At 41.3% G+C, this 19,183-nt stretch overlaps 1 protein-coding gene across 1 annotated transcript in view; it reads right to left on the bottom strand.

Annotated features, from left to right (window-relative positions):
* Positions 1 to 19,183, bottom strand: part of LOC140236643 (uncharacterized) — a 39,493-nt gene that overhangs the window by 5,566 nt on the left and 14,744 nt on the right. The window contains exons 3-11 of the mRNA XM_072316562.1: positions 15,065 to 17,086; positions 14,628 to 14,974; positions 13,517 to 14,585; positions 9,808 to 9,978; positions 6,089 to 6,201; positions 5,782 to 5,789; positions 5,298 to 5,673; positions 3,680 to 3,832; positions 186 to 398 (exon numbers count right to left, since the gene is read on the bottom strand). Of these exons, the coding sequence (XP_072172663.1) occupies positions 186 to 398; positions 3,680 to 3,832; positions 5,298 to 5,673; positions 5,782 to 5,789; positions 6,089 to 6,201; positions 9,808 to 9,978; positions 13,517 to 14,585; positions 14,628 to 14,974; positions 15,065 to 17,086 (4,472 nt within the window). The remainder of the gene's footprint in view (positions 1 to 185; positions 399 to 3,679; positions 3,833 to 5,297; positions 5,674 to 5,781; positions 5,790 to 6,088; positions 6,202 to 9,807; positions 9,979 to 13,516; positions 14,586 to 14,627; positions 14,975 to 15,064; positions 17,087 to 19,183) is intronic.

Raw genomic sequence — 19,183 nt, 5'->3', positions numbered from 1 at the left:
AAGACTAGTCTCATTATAGAGAGTAAAATAGTCTGTTAGATGCTAAATGATGATGGACAGAGAAAAAAAAATAGTGTTTGATGGATAATCAGTCTTGGTAGTCCAAACTCCCTGCTCCTGGATTGGACCCCACCCTTGGGGACTGCACCCCTGCACATCGGTAGGCAAAAACCTCTGGGTCTTACCTGGCTTGCTCTGAGGTTGACATCTCCCTCCCGGAAGAGTCTGGTGACCACGCTGGCGTGCTTCTCATTCTGGATGGGAACGAGGGAGGCCAGCATGATGGTGGTGTACCCCGCCCGGTTTGGCCGATTTGCCTGGCATACCCCGGTGCTCAGGAGCAGCAGGACGATGTCAAAGTTGCCGTGGGACACAGAGTAGTGGAGAGCAGTGTTACCCTGGAAACATGAAAGGGAAAAAAATCACATAACATGATAATAATGCGATTATGGATACATACATTTCAAAATCTTAACTTTTTTTTCCGTTGGTAGGTAAAACAGCTTACACAAGATGAGATAGGTAGGGATACGGAGTCATTCACCCTTGAACAAACTGCAAATTTGACTTATGAGTAGATCAAAGGCAGGGGAACGACTAGGTGACAAGTCAAATTGACATCCAATATTTTTCAAGAAACACACACACATGACACAATTATGCTGAGTAAATGGGCATATCTCCAACTGTTATACTCCCTGCAAGAGAGATTCCTTTGATGTGCAATGTGTACGTGCCTTTAACCCCAACAAGATCTATTGATTGCTGAAGGGGGTAAGAAAGCAGCACTCGATGAGGGGCTGTCAGACACGCCTGCTGTCTGTCAGGTGCTTGGATTACTCCCCGAGACAACTTCGCATTGTGTCACCCCATGTGATACCATCGCATCAAACTATGTCATGACACCAGGTGTCTATAGTTCCCCTTTACTAGCTAAAGAGTGCCTCAACAAACAACCTCACAGCCACAATGTAATTGCGGTCATGTGTTTTTCCATTCCCTTCTACAATCCCAACAACCATGACTCTGACTGACTAGTCTCTGCCACATCTGTTAAACAGTCCTTCCAGAAGATAAAAAGATATCCTTCATAATCATCGTTATGAATCACAATTGTTATCATGTTTTGACTTAGAGTTACAGACCTTTCAGATTCTCAAATGTAAGAAATCAAGCCTTTTTAGATGAGACTAAGATTTTTCTTGTAATCATCTCATGAATTGTGATTGTAATCTTGATTTGAGTTTTGGAGGTACAAGCTTTCTGACCTGTCAATCAATCTTTTAAAGCGCACCCTAGCTTGCGCAGAGCAGGGAGATTGCATTACATTTCACATGGTCTGTAAGAGGAAGCAAATGTAGGGTCGAGCTAAACTCTGCCTCCTCAATAATGTTTTGGAAGTCATGCCTTTCAGATGGGAAGTGCGCACTGGTAATCAAGCAAATCAAGATTTGAAAACACCCATGGACCTCGATTTGCTGATCAAGATTGTAGAATCGTGACTACAATGATTTAATTTCAGACGCAAGAAATATTTAGACTACACTTGTGATTCTCCTGAATGAGATTAAAAGCGTGATTACATGAGAGATTTTTCTCCTGTTTGAAAGGGGGTAGCTTTGCATTTTGTCTTCAGCATTCATTACGGTTTCATCTTTGCACATTCACACAAAGAAAGAATATTTTATTTAAAGAACAGTGGGACCAGCATTGTAGATCAGAACTTACATTTAAAAGAGACAACCCCTTAAACTGTGTGCGATTAGAACCTTTCAATGTGATTGTCTCAAGGTAAAACATTAATTTTGCAGAATACCTGGTACATTATCCTACAAGTGTAATATTTCATGTAGTGTTGTTCAATAAATATGTAGTCAAACCTGAAACCACAGACTCAGTATGCAAAAAAACATATGCTACCATCAGAAAAATTCCACTTACATTTATTTGATCCCACTAAAATGTCTCATTATGAATTTACCAGACCTGCCCGGGTCAAGCAACTGACCTCAAGCAACACCTACGGTCACTTCCTACCAATTTGACCTCTTGATCTCTGCTGAAGGTGCAGGTTTCTATGCATCACTTGTTTTGTTTACTGTTTTTCCTGATGTTTGTTAGGTTGCCATCATAGACTTAAACCTGTTCCATGACTCACATATCACTTCTACCTGAGTCAGGGTAGAAAGGAGCGATTGACGCACACGAAAACCAACAATTTCAAAGAAAAAGTGGACATGGATTACCGGGTCTGCCCAGGGTAAAGGATTAAGTTTGCTCCTTGTTGTTTTCTTTTTTTTCTTCCTTTAATCCCAGTGAGGGAGAAAGATCAAGAGAATAAAGTCTAGTCATGGCCATCAGTGATAGGACACAGGGTCAAATCATACCAGGAGTAAAATCTGAGCACTGTGCATGAGACCAGGACTGTGTAGAGTGTGGGCAATTTCTTTTCAGCTCTTAAATCCTAAGTTTGTATTGCCAATGCTCAAAGGTCATTCTATTTTATTAATCAAAAATGTCTTTTTGTGTCGGATAAGTTCTCCTTGAATAATTTTCCCCTCCTGATACATCTCTAAATGTGAATCAGTGTTATCTTTCATTCTGAAATATATTCATCAGCTTGCTATTGATATCCAACCTGCTGAACAATACAGGTAACTATCAATCTATCTACTCATTTATCCATATATCCATCTATTCATACCTTTTGGCTAACCTATAGGCTTATCAATTAACTTCATTTTCTACTTTTCATTGGTTAATTCTTTTTCTTTTCAAGACTCTAGTTATCATAACTTTCTCTGTGGTGTATAGTGAAGCTGTATTCAATGACTGTGTGGATAATAGCTTAAATTGTCATTTTACTTTCCCATGACATTGTGACAATTCAGTGTGGATGACTCCATTTCCCCTTCATGGAGTTATTCACACAGCACAAGAAGGTTCCAGTGTGCATGACTCCATTTCCCTTTCCCCTTGCGATTGCAAAAGACAAGACTTCAAAGCCGAGAGTCTTGTGTTCCCACATCCCTGTGATGTGGGAACAATGAGTAAGAGGCCAAAGAGATTGAGTACAGACATCATGCGCTTCACAGACATGAGTTCAGTTTTTTCTCTCTCATTTAATCCCACCGAAGGAGGCAACCTTGTATGGTATTATGATGCACACGCCTGATACGACATCCATCTAGGTCACCTAATGTCACTGAGCTCAATACTGTCCCCCACCCCTAGAAAGTGCTCAAACATTTTTCAGCAAGAAAAGACAGTGATTTAGGGGGAAATATGTTCATATTCTAATATGTCCACAAGATCTTTTATTTAAAGCTTGCAATTATTAAAGTCCCAATGCCTCAACATTTTTTTTTTCAGATAAACAACTGTGGTATGTATAGGCCTATATCCAAATTATGTTTACTGAACAAGACATTGTGTGCATATACACCATACATACTAAATCTACCCAGTAGTTTGACAGAAGGAAAATGGCAATGACAGAAATCAGAAGAAAATATCAGCAACTTATATCGGGGAAGCATTTCAGCATTTCTTTGAAAACAACTATTGAATTCCACTGGTAACCCTATTTAGTTATAGCCTAGCACATTATTGACACAAAGTTTGTATCAAGTTACTGATATAATTATGCAAACATCACGGCCAGCGGTCCCAAACTCACACTGCTGTCTGCCAGGTTGACGATCCTGTCTAGGACGGCTTTGCCCAAATCCTGTGAGACGGCCTTCAGGAAGCCCCTGACCTGCCTGGGGTCCGATGCCTTCTGGCTGGTGATGCGGAACCAGTCCTTGGCAACCGTTGCCATGCAGGATGCCTGCAAATGAGTAAGATGAAAGTTCATATTATCTGACTATAGTGCCGGCCACTTGGGAGGGAAGGGTTCTACCCAATTGTTTCATCTTGAATTCATTCAGCAACTCTACGATGATGGAATGTTTCTTGTCTGTCAACATGAGTATGAAAATCAAACACACTATCACAATACAGCTGTATAACCTTGCAAACTTGGTGTAATGAAACCTCTCACATTTCAGAGTATATGATACAAGAATGTATGATTCATCCTTTAACCCTTTGAACCCGAAAGGCCGGAAAACCGGCCGCGCGCAGAACGTGCAAATACCCTAAAGGCCGGTATACCGGCCAGAAATCATGTGACTTTGATACCTTGAGTTTTAACTGTCAGGTGACCACCTAAATAGGACGCCATCTCACTACAACGATGCGGAGGGATTCTTCGGTCTATACTTTCGCTGATTACGGTTCGGATTTGTAAGTTTTGAGCTATAAAAATGGCAAAAAGATGCTATTCTGCAGAGGAGGCTCGTGCGATAATCCTAGGTGAATCATCTGGTGATTATGAGGAAGCTATTGACAAGTCATATTATAGTCAAAGCAGTGATTTTTGAAGATGAAACGGACACAGATAATGAGCTAGATGCTGCACAAGGTGATGTACAATCTTAGCCGGGTACCAGCGGGGGAAATAGCAGCTGGGATGCCGTTAGAGCTGGAGCTCGAGGTGATCATGTTGGTGATTGTCGGAGTCAAGGGGGCGTGGCACAGTCAGGGAGTGAGGTTATTGTTTTTATAGCTAACATTACTAATGTTGATTATCATTATGATTATAATCATTATTGTCATACTGAGCTATTATTGCAGCTCAAATAAAATTGGAGTAATCATAACCACACTTCACAGACCTGTGGTTATTTGTTTTTGTTATATTTTTGTATGTATTACCAATGTATTCAGTCATTTAGCAAAATATGCTCAATATGTGCAAATAATGCAGGGTGAGGGTCACGACATTCTCAAATAATGCGGGGTTCAAAGGGTTAAAGTGTTTCTCTAATCCTATCACTTCAAATTGATAAATAAGTCATTCAATTTATCCATTAGTTCCACATACTTGTATGTTCAATTGGGTACTGCAAACATGAAAAGATGTCAATGGGTATTCCAAATGTAGTAGTTTTCACTGCACGCTATTCTGACGAACAGAGGCCAGGGCCCTTTTGCATTGAAAGATGGAATCAAACATAAGTTAAAAAAAAAAAAAATCAGACCTAAGTCAGGTATCAGCCAATAAGAATTGAGTATTCAGAGACTTATGCTTGATTTTCTAACTTGAGTTCAATCTCCACTTTTATGCAACAAAGCCCAGAGTCAGCCCTCATGTCTTGCTGAAGGATAGTCCATACAAAGGTAACGGGCCAAAGCAGACATATGAGAGTACATGATGTCGATGAAAGTAGAAGTTGGATGGTTTTTCTCACCAAGTCCTTGGTGTTGCTGTCTCCTTGTTTCTCAATCAGTTTTCCCAGCATCAAGCATGCCTGCTCCAGCTCTTCACTCATCCGGTACGTCTCCTCCTCCTCCTCTTCTTCCTCTTCATCCTCTTCCTCCTCCTCCTCCTTCTCAACAACCTCCTTGGCTTTCTCCACCGCATCCTCCTCCTCACCGGGGGTCAGATTCTCGATGTGATTCTCCCCGTCCTCCGTCTGTCCCTGGTCCGTGCTCCTGTTGTCTGGAGCCGAGGAGAGGTGGAAGGATGGGAGGTCTTCGCTAGAGCTGGATGAGTTGGAAGAGTCGGAATCCGTCTCCGAGGAGTCGCTGCTGGAGCTACTTGAGCCCAATGCAGAGCTGGGTATCCTAAGATGGAGTCAATCAAGATGAAACATTATTGAGTTGTTTCTAAGCCTGGATGTAATATCCACAAAGTACAAAACTTTGACCTGACCAGCTTAGATGGCAAGCTACATTTGCAACTTATATATATACTACGTATTTTAATTGATTTTTTTTCTTCATATTATAGTGTGAATTGCTTCTTCTTGAAACAGAATTATCATTCCTATGAAACATGTCATCATTTGTCATAATTTCATAGTATGGTATTTTCCCATGTTGCTACTCACATTTAAAGCAAACAGTCCATGTATTTCAACTCTGCACTAATGTACACCTAGGTCACTATATATCCAAGAGATTTTGAATTTACAGCTACCAACACTTATCTATTCGGGTTTTTTCTTTTTTTTTTTTCTTTGTACCTTTGGTCTAGTACATCTGCATCATTTGTCTCACTGAGATGTCCCTCAGTGCCCGAGTCCTGGCTCCCCCGTTTCATCATGGTAGCGGCCAGGGTGGTTCTGGGCCCCTCAGCTCCTGGACTCTCACCTGGAAAATACAAATTACAATGAATAGATTAAAACACTGTGTGGGCACATTAGTGATGGTAAAAAACATGGCATCACAGTCGACAACTGCACATGTAGTCTACAATATTTTCATTCAATGACTTAATTTCAGATATTTCTTGAATATATAAAATGACTTTGTGACAAATTGAGATCTTAATATGAATGCCAGATGAAGGTTTCTTTAGTTCCTTTAATGTAATCATAAAATGCTTTGAAATATACTCTGGAGTAACAAATGACATGGAAAGGAAAGATATTCCTTGCAGTTAGTGAGAAGCATCAAAGAAAATCATCCATTTGAAGATGCTCCTCATACCAGTGTGAAAGGACTTTCTGGTATATAAAAGATACTAATAAATCTACTCTCTGTACAAATATATTTCCAGACAAGACTCCAGATGGGCATAAAAGAAGGGGGAAAAAAGCAAGCGAATAATTTTCTTCAGTGAAACAGTATCACTTGAAAATGGATGAATGTAAGTGCAATGTGAAACCTACATACAGCCATCTGAACAAACTAACCCTCACACCAGTTACCATGGAAACAATAACTTTCATAGTGTCCAGCATAGCAACAGGTGTAAAGGTCAAATTTTCTTCACAGCTATACTGTCCCTGCAGATAGGAGGCAGGGGGAATATAATCGCCAGCCTTTGGAATATACCCTGGTAATGGGATCGTGTCAAGAACACATGGTATTGTTTTCATCATGGTGGATTAACTGCTCAGGTGCGTTAAATATATCACATGAGCTACGCTTCCCAAGCCGTCTATATTGACTCATAGTGCAGGAATAACACAGGGAGATGGGTAACCAAAGTGGGCTGTGCCTTGGGTAATCTCTCTTTAATCCATATCCAGGGTGTCATCTCTTATTTTGAGAAGTGAGGCTTAAGGACGTGGATTAGGGGCAGGGATTAGCCAGAGAAATAAAGCACATACAGGAGAAGAAAGAGTCAATGTCTTCTTGTCTGTTATCACCATCTTATGAGTTCCAAATTAGAGACAGTTTGAGAGAGAGAAAGAAAAATTGAACATACTCCTGGGGCAAAAAATTGTTTTTACAGTTTAAATAGCCTGAGCATGTGCATCATCAGTTACTGTGTACGCTGAATATTTCGCGACATTTTTATTTTTGGCAATTTCAGGTTCTATTCATGAATTTAATGGCACACAAAAATACAGACTCATGATATTGCAAAGGGGCTTACTGATGAGATGGACTGATCAATTTGTGCAACTGCAATACTTTTCACAGGTTTTTTTTTAATGTTTTTCAATTTTCTGATGGAGCATCTAATGTCTACCCTCTGAGATTACTTACGACAATTTCACAGTCGCTGCACACCACTTTAGCCCAAAAGTGGTCAGAAAAAGAAGATCATGCTATAGATCATGGACAATTTAATGAAATAATGTAGAATGAACAGATGAGCATGAGTAAATTGAAACTACAGACAAAAAACTATTGCATTCTGAGCTTTCACACTTTTTGTGAATTTATACATATAACATAATATATCTGTCTTTGCAAAACACTTGTTCTATAGGATAGTACACATCACAGCTAGCATACTCATCTATGGAGAAATTGTGAAACACAGTATGATACAAGACAAAATGTCTGTTTACATGCATGCTACAGACAAAGGGATTACAGATATTGCTAACTATCTACATCCTATAGGTGACCTGGATGAATCAGTGGAGAGCCTGAATAAATCCTGACTAAAGATTATTCCTCATGACTCCTTCATGTGAGGATCACCCTTTTTGGGTTAAAATTCACCAAATCTATCACCTTTTCCCATCATGACACCCCAAAGCCCTTAAGCTTTCACGGAATCCCGCCTATCCACAAATCGGCAGTTTGGCACCGTGTTTCCAAAAGCCAAGAAGACTTTGGTCTAGACTTTGAATTCCCAGAGAACAGCAATCAATGACACACTACGAGTGACGAATACACAGATCATGTTCCGTATTTCGTGTTTAACAGTTAACACACCGAGTTTTCAACAGTGTTGATGTTGAGGCCAAACATTTTTTTTTTCTCTTCTCAAACTTACTGAGGATACATGTATCATGTTTACCTCACAGAAAACAAAGCTGTGGGTGTTGAAACTAGACTACACACAGGTATGCTTCATCCATCTGTCTGTCCGTCTGTCTGTCTGTCTGAATGTCTACCCTTTTTTAAAATCTACCTCTTCACCTCTCGCTGACACTCCCAGGATTCAAGATGAGGCATTTTCTCTCACCCATCCACCTACCATAATCCAACCACACAACCATAGAATGTACACCACACAGTCGCATCGATCACTTCAAATAGAATCCTAGGTAATAATCAGTTCTAATTTCGGAACTAATACTAGCTAAGATTCACCATCAGTGCGGCTTGGGCTGGGTCACCTAAATTTGAGGTGGCAGATGAATTACGCAGACTGGACTAAACCAAATTTACACCCCACCAAAACTTTCTCCGTAATTTGATGATTCATGGTGAAGTTTTCCACAAGGTGGAACAAGCCCTCCAAACACAGCTAGCAGTGATACTAACAGACTCTGTAGGTGCTAAGTCACTTCTAAAGTAACTAATAGAGTCAATTATCACGAGCCCGCGAATGTATATCAAGCTCGATCGATCTAAAAGTGTGCTAGAAGTGAGTTTACACAGCAGTTTGTTTCATTGGTTCTTTCGAGCTGGAATTGTGAGTTTGGTTCTGTGAGGCACTTGGGTGATGGATGGCTAAAAATATCACAAACATATTTCATTGATTAGTGCCGTTTAGAACATCAAATGGACGTAAAAACCATTTGAGGACCAAGGATAAAGTGAAGAGAGATATATAGAGATATGTGGAAATATGTAAGGGTATGGATATAGGTATATGTATGTATGTAGATAGATAGATAGATAGATAGATAGATAGATAGATAGATAGATAGATAGATAGATAGATAGATAGATAGATAGATAGATAGACAGATAGGTAGATAGATAGACAGACAGACAGATAGATAGATAGATAGATAGATAGATAGATAGATAGATAGATAGATATATGAATAGATAGATGAATATACAGTGACAGATAAAAGAATAGATATATCACATACTTCAAAGATAGACAAACAAACATATAAAAATATAGATGGATGGAAGGAGAGACATATTGGTACACAGTTTACACAGTTTAACATATGTATAAAAAGATAAAAGACACAGCACGATGGATAAATTTATTTTCTGGACAATTAAACATAGATGGTAGATAGATGTAGATTTGAAGATATTCCCATACCACCTGTTTGGCTGTTTCCTTGAGGTGTGTTTCACTCCAGCAAACTTTCTAAATCATATACTGACAAGTACTTCCCCATGTCTTTTTTTTTTTTTTTTTTTTTGGGGGGGGGGGGAGGGGCAGAGTGAAGCTGAAATGGTTTACAGACCTACAGGATGAACTTGGATAGCAAATACAACATTGTGCAGCATTGACCAAGGTATGAGTCAGTTCTGCATACAGAATGTTGTTTTTTGTGCGTCACATCCTGTGTATGAATTGTGAAGAGACGGACTCACCTGCTAGGACAGCGTGAGGATTGCTGAAGCCGTTTCCCAGCAAACTCTTCTCCTCCATGGTGATGTGGATCTCGTAGTCCAGGGAACCGGTGGAAACCGTCCTGGGGGACTGGGTGGTTCCGTTCTCCGCCTGCCGCAGGGGTGCCATCTCGAAGGACTGGGAACCAGATCCTGTAGATTTGGAGAAATAAACTGGGGTATAAATAAAATGCTTTCTGTGAGTTTTACAAACCATGGCTAACTAAACACATTAGTATATTTACAGGTGCCTGCCTCTCTTCAGCATACCCCCCCCCCCCCCATTTCCCTTCCCTCCACCATCTGTGTTACGTAAATGAGACCTACCTTGATTGGCAAATACACATTTCTACAGTATTTCACAGGGAACTTTAAATACAATAAAAACATCACTGTGACATATAAAACCCTTGTTCAACTTGACACATTTCTGCATTACATTACTTCCAACTCTTGGGCATACACCTGCATACACAACAACAGCAACAACAACGACAACAATGTTATCTTTATTTCAACTTTACCAAATGACTGGTAATAACAAAATAAATTCAATCTTGGATTTAAGATTATTTCCTTCAAGAAGTGAATCTTCATGAAAAAATGACCTTGACATCCATATATCGTCCAAAGTGGAGTATTTCAAGAACGATGACCTTCCGCTCACCCCTCGCCACAATCTAACTTCACCCCTATTATGGTTAACCAGACCACAGATTACACATATTATGTGGAAAAAAAAAATGTGGTTGGCTGACGACACACTTGTGTCATTGCACTCAATTTAGCTCTCAGCTTTGGGCCTGATATGTTTCCTCCTCAGAGTTGCACGTACAAATGAGCCAATGAAAATTGCTCATCAAATGTTATAATCAACACAGATACACATGTCGAGTTTCTGTCATTCCATTTCCATATTGATGAATGGACACCTATCGGACTGTTCAGGAAAGATTCATCAAACAAGACATTCAAATGTGACAATCTGCAGTTTCAAGCTACAATATGCCTACAGTATAAGAGTAAAAATGTCCATTGCAATGTAAAATTTCTCAATTTTCCTTCAGGTGAAATGTGGTACTGCTGAACTATTTTATGGGGGTGGGGTGGGGAATGCTGTATAAAAACAATTAAGTACACATGCAATGTACTTCACTCTATCATTTGAGAAAATATGTGGTACCATTAGGGACCACTACATTTGTATATCAACTTTATAGAGCTTATGAAGAAATAGATGAAGTCAATCTATTTACAATGTACACACTGTTTGAAAAAAAAAAGACATCAGACACATCAATAGCTACTTAATATGTTCGTGCATAATCTAAATACTGAATATGAGGCAAATATCCCTATTGTTATCCCTATTGTTACCCCTCTACTGAAAACAATCTAATGACAGAAGTTTAATGAGTGGTCACTGTGTGGTCACTGTGTGAACCTGGTGACCCAAAGTGGACACAATGCCTTCACACTGCCCATCACCAATGATCCAGTTTACTGCAAACTCTAACTGACCTTTAAGATTAAGGAACAAACACAAAAATCTTCCTGTTTGACCAGCAGATTGACAGACCACAAGGACAGTGGGAAAAAAAAGTCAGGAATTTTTGTCAGCCATGGAGAGTTGGCAATCATCTGTGAAGTATTTCCTAAATGACAGGATTTACTGGATGCAATGCACTGCTATTAGTGGCTAGCACAAAGTACAGGTAGTCCATAACCTTTCCTGTGATATCAAAGACAATTCAAGGGGATGTGAAGTCGCTGAACACCTAAACAAGTTGTGACAAAGGGAGTTAATCTATGGCAAAAAAAAAATCTTTAGGTCCTCTCAAAACATTTCGTTCACACTATTGTAAATTAAGACACATGAAATATTCAAAGAGCATGTTCAAACATTCCCACAACACAAAATAAGTGGATATACACACAAAAAACAACACCTCAGAGTAGAAAAAAACACCATCTCCAAGAAAAAAATAATCAGCACAGAGAAAAGCATAGTTATGCAAAACTTCACCAACACTCTTACCTAATAGATTGGTAGGCATTTTCAACAAGATGTGTAGCTTTTAACAGAAAGTCTCCTCCCGAGGTATAAGTTACGATGGTGCGTATTCAGGACACCGAGGACAAAAGGCAACTATCCACACCGACTGCTCAAGCTAGAATCAACGGCAATGACTGTGAGCGCAGACGACTATAGTGGGGAAAGTTCTGTCGATCGTCAACCTTCCTAAAATCCCCGAGCAAAATCCCCGTCTCGCAGCACATGACTGGCGTGACGAAGGATGCAGCCCCTTGTTATAATTAACACTCTAATGATTAATCCTCACAGGAACCCCCTCCCCCTCCCCCTCCCCCTCTCCAAGCTACATCCTAACATTGCGCTGCTATCCATATTTTTCACTTCCTCTCCATCCTCTGGGCTGACACGGATTTGATGACGACATAGGGACAAAAGAATTGGGATGGGCTCCACTGGATATACATTGCTGCTAGGTGTAATATCTAGAGCTGCCGTTCCTATACCATCCTGTCTTGCTAAGAGATTTATTCTCATACGACCAACTTGTCTATGATATGACCCATATTGTCATATAATGTTGGAATATCTTTGTCTGTTAATCACAAGTTGCCTATGATGTAAAATTGGAGTATTCTAAAAATAAAACCTGTCATTATTGGTAAACTCCTTCTTCCTGTTTGCTCCTCTCCTTACATCACACACCTTCACACACATGTGGAAGAAACCACTCAGAATATCTATTGCTTTTTAGGGTTTCACCTTACATCACTCTCATTTCTCTTAATGTTGTCATCCTCTCTGAATCTAAAATATACAACTCTTTTAAAGACTTTCACAGGTAAAAGAACTTTAATTTTACACCATTCCTCACCCCCCCCCAAAAAAAAAAAAGAGAAAAAAAAAATCTTTCCTTGTAACCAATAGATTTTTTTTTTTGTTCAAGCAGAAGGGTGTCACATGATGTATCACTACATTTGAAACATTGAAAACTTTGTCTAACATAATTATGTCACTTACTTGTTTTGTTTTGAAAGGGTCTAAATCAGTCATGATTTCTTGAAATTTATTTGTGTTCTTTTATGCAATAAGTGCTTGATATAAATTTTCAATTTATGGTTTTCAACATCATTCAACATTCAACATCAGTGTAAACAACACTTTTATCTAAAGCTATTTGCTCCACAGAATGTCTAGTTTAAAAGAGGTAATGGACAGTTCATCTAAAAGCTCCAAATATTCTACTTATACCAATGATTCCAACCTCTATATATTCTACTGAAGTGAGAAAAAATAAAAAAAATTTCCTGTACTACTTTCCTTCTTCTGACTCTTAAATTACTTCTGCTGCAGAAAGATTTCAGTTGGGCCAAAGGGGGGGGGGGGGGGGGGGGAGGAAGAGGGTGCACCCCATGTCCCCTCTATCTATATTTTTTGCTACTTCACATTTCTTTCTTCAAAGATAACACTAGTATAAAGTTAATAAGATAACTTCTTGTCACATTTCTACTTCATTTTCAAAGTGTTTATTAGTTGCTCCACAAAAAAAAAAATCATACTTTGAAAGCATTGTGACAGGCAACCTCCCATGTCGTTCCACCTCCCACACACAACCCTGACGTTAGAGTTGGAATGTCATGAGAGATAACATTTCCTTACCTTGTGGCATTGTCAGTCTGGTGCTGGCATCCACCTGTGATGGCCTCTCACTGACGTCATGACTCTGCTCTGGTGTGACGTCCTCTGTGACTTCATCTACCAATGGTGGTTCGGCGAACACCTGGGAGGCAAGGACGGGTGAGATGTTGAAGAGTTCAGCTTCGGCTGAGATGATGCTGAAATCAGGCCCGGTGTCAGCTTCCTCTCTAGCATCAACCTCCGTCAAGAAGACAGAGTCGTTCTCTTCGCTCTCCTGTCTATCCAGAGGGGGGAACCCAAGCCCAGTGGGGCTGGTGCAAAGAGGTGAAAATAGAACCGAGTCTGCCCTACCCTCCTCAACTTGAACTGATCGCGAGTGCGTGTAGCGATTTACGTCAGAGCTTCCTATTCCAACAGAGACGGTGGTGAGGTTGTCGCACCGGTCACAGATTCTGTCCATGACGGTGCATTGGCCCACCCCCAGTGTGTTCTGAGATGCAATGGGTCCATCTCCAATGGAGACATCACGCATGGGCACCCGTATTCCTGTACCAATAGTCCTCTGGGGTTTCTTGTCACAAATATTACACATGACGTCATTCACATCACGGTCACCAACAGCAACGGTTACTGACCCAAGCAGTGACTTTGGGTCGCACACCATGTCGGCCCCAACCCCGATTGTCCGTGACACCACACTGCAGTTTGTGCCGATGGTCCTCGTCCAATTATTCCAATCTGAGAGCCTATCACCTCCTGTGCCCACTGATTTCAACTGAATGTTTTCACATTTGTTGCAGTAGCTGTCCGTGACAGAGCATGACCCAACCCCGATGGTTCTAGACCGAGATGTCGGGATCTGGCTTGTGTTAGTACCAATGGTATGCATATCCACTTTCCTGCAGCAGATAATGTCATTCAAGTCGATGTCGTCCCCAACACAACTATCCACACACTCTAACAAGCGCTCCGTGTTGATTCCACTACTCACAAGTTTCACAGAGTCCGTGTTTATGTTCTTCTCTTCTGCAACTACTGCCTCAGTACTGGTAGAAGAATCTTGACAAGAGACTGCCCTCTTGCCATCCTCCTCAAACTCACCCACAGTGATGCCAACCTCGGAAGTGCAGACCTTTGTGCCAACACTAGCATCAATTCCAGCATGTCGCACATCCTCAAATGGAAGCCCAGCCTCTGTTCCCTTTTCTTCCTTGGAGATGGTAATGGTGTTCACACAGCTATCCTGGCTCTGGATGTCAGTACCCACCCCAAACTCAACTCTCTCAACAACTTCTGTTTCTGTGGACTGTGTGTTGGTTGGTTGTAATCTCACCATCACTGCTATGTCACATGTGGCCTTTTTGAAGTCAGTACTGATACTTGCGTCCACTCGTTTGGCTGGCACAGGGGGCTTGGTGTTTGTTCCCATGATCCTCGTCTGCACAATGTCAGTGTTGATCCCGCGCTCGCAAAAATTCACTGGCACCTGCTCAGTGTTTGAAGCCCGATTCTGTCCCAAATAAGGTCTCTCAGTCCCCCAGTCTCTCTTGGAGATTGTGTCAGTATTACATCCCAAAGACTGGAAGCCAAACCTTGGTGCTTTGATGTCACCGTTGGGGCTGCTCTGAGGAGGGGATGCACTGCAGTCCTGCTGCGATGCATTAAAAGTGAAGTGTGATTGAGGGACGGGTATTTTGCTTGCTGTCACTGGGTGTATGCGCAGTGAGTCAGCTGAAGACGTAGGTGAGGAGGCAGTCTCATTAGACCTGATTGCAGTAATTGGACCCTCCCTGATTAACGCTTTCCCCTGGGACTCCCTGGCAGCTGACGAGCCACTTCCACCCTTCCCAATGTCACCTCCGTTCTCCTGGTTGCGTGAATTCTCCCATGATGCCATGCTGCGCACAGTACGCAGGTGCACGCTGGATACTTTCATGGGTTGGATCTTATTCTTCCACGCGATGACCTTTACAGTGCTCGGTTTCTCCTCCTCGGAAGCCATATCGACGTTAATCCCAATGGACTTCATCTCTGGCGATTTGACAGGGGCAATCATGTTTGCGTCCACACCCACTGACCTGGTCTCTTTGTTAGGTCTTGGCACCGGGGACACGTAGGCTTTCTTTGGAGAGAATGGGGTAGGGGCGGACTTGCCTGAGTAGGGTTTAGGGAATGTGGATGGGCCAGGTGACTTCAGCTGAGGGGAAGAAGGTGAAAGTGGAGGGCTTGACAGCCTGTTTGATGGGGATGCAGTGGGTTTGTAAGTCGGAGACAAAAGAGGGGGACTGGTTGGTGCTGGACTGCTGGTGCTCTGTCGAACTGATGCTGGAGAGATTGGGCTGGGGATACCTGTCCTGTTCCCATGGAAACCAAACTTGGGAGATGGCACCCGCCCAGACCCGCCTGGACTGAATGGCCGAGTGGGCTTTGGGGACCTGACACTGGTGGGAACCATGTCAGAAGGCTCATAATATGTTGATGGTGCATCTCCATTTATAGTAGTCGTGCCGTCAATTTCGACCACACCGTCGCATACCCCAACATGTCTCAAGAGCTTTTCCTTGGTCTTGGCTTTCAGCTGCAGCATCAAGAGTCTCTTCTCCTCCTTCAGGACAGAGATCTTTACCTGCAGCACAGGGATGGCCTTCACCTGCTCCTCCAGCTGCTTCAGACGAAGCAAGGCTGCTGCCATCTGCTCCCGAACTGCAGACAGGGCATTGGTGCTGATCGACGAGGGAGTGGATCTCCCTGATGCTGTGGAGAGTTCGCCAAGACTCGAAGTACTACTCAGTGGTCTCTTCAGACCATCCATCTCACAAAACACACTCCCATTGTGGGGTATTGGGGAGAAAGCACTGGAGCTACCGGTGGAGGAGAGGGAACTGGTGGAGCCACTCTGACGGGAGAGGGTCACAAGGTTAGAGAGGGCCAAGGGGCCACTATGGATGTTGCTATTGTAGATGTCCATCTTGGTATTGAGTGCTTGCTGAAGAACCTGGTAGCTGGGTAGACTGCTACGTCGCTCCATTTCCGCAGGGTAACCCTGAGGCAAGGAGACAATGCTTTCTGTTTCACAGTCACTAAGGCTCACATCATGTGGCTCAGGTGGTAGGCTTTGCGTATCAAGGTTATCAAAACTTGCTTTCAGAGACGGCAACGTCAGGTCCTCTGAGGTGTATTCCTTTCGGAGGAGTTTGGCAAATTGCTGGTAGATTTTCCAGAAGGCGGCGTTCTCCTTGGCAAGGATTTTCTCCGGCTCGAGCTTCTCTTTGGGTTTCCTATTTCGCTTTGACGGCAGCGAGCTGCTTCTCGGTGGGATGATAGGAGGCGGTGGGCGAATCGACTTGACCGACGAATGCCGAGGTCGTGACCTCTTGGACTTCTTGATCTTCTTGAGGTTAGCCCCCGATGCAATGTCATCACAGAAGTTGACAAAGTCCAAGTCGATGTGGTAACCATAGGGACAACACTCACAGCGCTGCACTCTGGAGAGATCAACATCTGCTGCCAGTGCATTGGTGTCTAGCCCATTGCTGTTACTGGAGTTAGTGTTGGCACATCCATAGTGGTACTGGACTGGGAGATGGTGGCCTGGAATAGGAAAAAAAGAGAGAAAAAACATTCATAATAACTATTTACATCTCTTACACAGTCAATTGATACCAGATGTGTTTGTAGGCCTATGAATTGAAACAGTCGTCACCATACACAGAGAGAGAGAATGAATTAAAACTTTGAAACTGTGACAAACATTACCTACCATTAAACAAAACAATACTATATTTACTACATAAAGAAGAAACAATTCTATGTGTATAATTGATATATACTTGCACAAAGAGTCCCATCAAAGACTGCTGCTGATTCATTTTTATTTTATTTCATTTTTATTTATCTATTTTTTTTTTTTTTTTGGGGGGGGGGGGGAGTACAGTGAGTTAGTGGCTGGGCTGTGTTCTAACAAGTCATTTAGGAAAATTCCAATGTATTTATAGTAAAGTCAATGGCAAATGGAATCAAAATCACAAAGTCTACTGCACATTATCAACCCCAAAAGCACCTGCCTAATTCTACAAATGAATTAATCAAGATTTCCGAGTTGTGCAATATTTCATATGTTCTGTATTCATGATGCTAAAATTTATATAAACGTACAGAAATGAAATAACATAAGAACTATTGGTAGAGAACAGTCAATCAAAATGTTCTGAAAGTACAGGGAGAGAAAAAAATTACTCACATGCACAAAGACAAAATTAAATTAATACGCATTCTTTTTTTTAAAGAGGGATTGGCCTTATTGCGAAAAACAATCACAACTTACCAACATGGGTTTGTCACTTCCTCACTTCTTATGCAAATATTGTTTCCTTTTACTATAAAACTGATGTTAAAGTCCTTTAATAATTTTTCCTGGAGCAGCTAGACATAAATGTGACAAGTTGCTCAAGTGGCGTAGCTCAGAGACAAAAGTTGATGGAGGATCTCTCTTCATTCCTCAAACTACAACTCAAACATGTAACAAGTCAGTTACTCCCATCCAGTCAGCTATGAGAAGGTTGATAGCCAGCAAACCCATTTATATTAATCAAATACACCACTTCCTCGCTGCTAATTAAATCCTCGAGAATCACTGATCATACGTTAGTGTGTCTATTCCGCCGCAGGATGACTTTTCAGTTTTTATTCCTCACTCACGGCAAACAAAATGCGGCTGTTCACATAGCCAGACACAAGCTTGCTACTCTGGTTCTGAATTCTGAACACAATCGCACATGAATACGCTTCACTCATCGTACAAGTAGATTGGTCGAAACCTTAGCTGTGGGTGCACACGAACAGTAAAGGATTATGCTGGCTACACATTGAAAAGTTTGTCTGGCGTACTGCGACCGATCAGGCTCAATTTAAGAAGATTCTTCAATAAGGCCATCGATGCACTGTGAGTAATGGACCTAATCTCTATTTCCATTACCAAAGCTCTGATCAAGGATTCCACTGGAAGGACTGACCTTTTTTTTTTCCCCTAACCAAAGCTGATTTTCAACAATTGCAAATATGGGTTGCATTACGGGGCTTAAAATCTAATTTCAGCTTGACCCATTATTTCCCCCATCCTTTCCAGATTTATTTAACTAAGTTAGTCATCTACAATGTAGGTGCGTAGTGCTGTTGTGTTGTGTGTGTCTGTTCATCGCTTATTTTTTTAAATATAAACTTAATCCTTTTTATCTTTTATTTTTGGCGATGAAATATAAGCTTTTTATTACTGACAGAAGCAAACTGGTATCAGAGCTTATCGTGGCTTGGTGACCTTGGGTATTAGATAATTCACTCTTGACTATAGCTGCATACAGGTAAAATGCAATTATGAATTATTATGAATGATGAAAATAATGATTATCATACAGTTTGTACTAAAACGATACAAGAAAAAAAAATAGAATATTGATTAGAATTATAATAGTAGTACCAACAATTATATTAATCATTGTTGTATACTTTTGGACAAATTGTAATAAGCTTCATTTTTAATTATTTTTAAGACTGACAGTTCAGAAGAATCTTGAATTGGGCATACTGTGCGATTTCAAGGAAATAAACTATTTACAAATTGAGATTTGTGTAACCTAGACTATCATCCTGGCAACATCAGTAAAAATAGGCTGCCGTCAGGTTGAAAAGTTA

Source organism: Diadema setosum, chromosome 13 (genome assembly GCF_964275005.1).
Source record: "Diadema setosum chromosome 13, eeDiaSeto1, whole genome shotgun sequence".
Taxonomy (NCBI): domain Eukaryota; kingdom Metazoa; phylum Echinodermata; class Echinoidea; order Diadematoida; family Diadematidae; genus Diadema; species Diadema setosum.
This window is presented reverse-complemented; position numbering and strand designations above follow the sequence as displayed.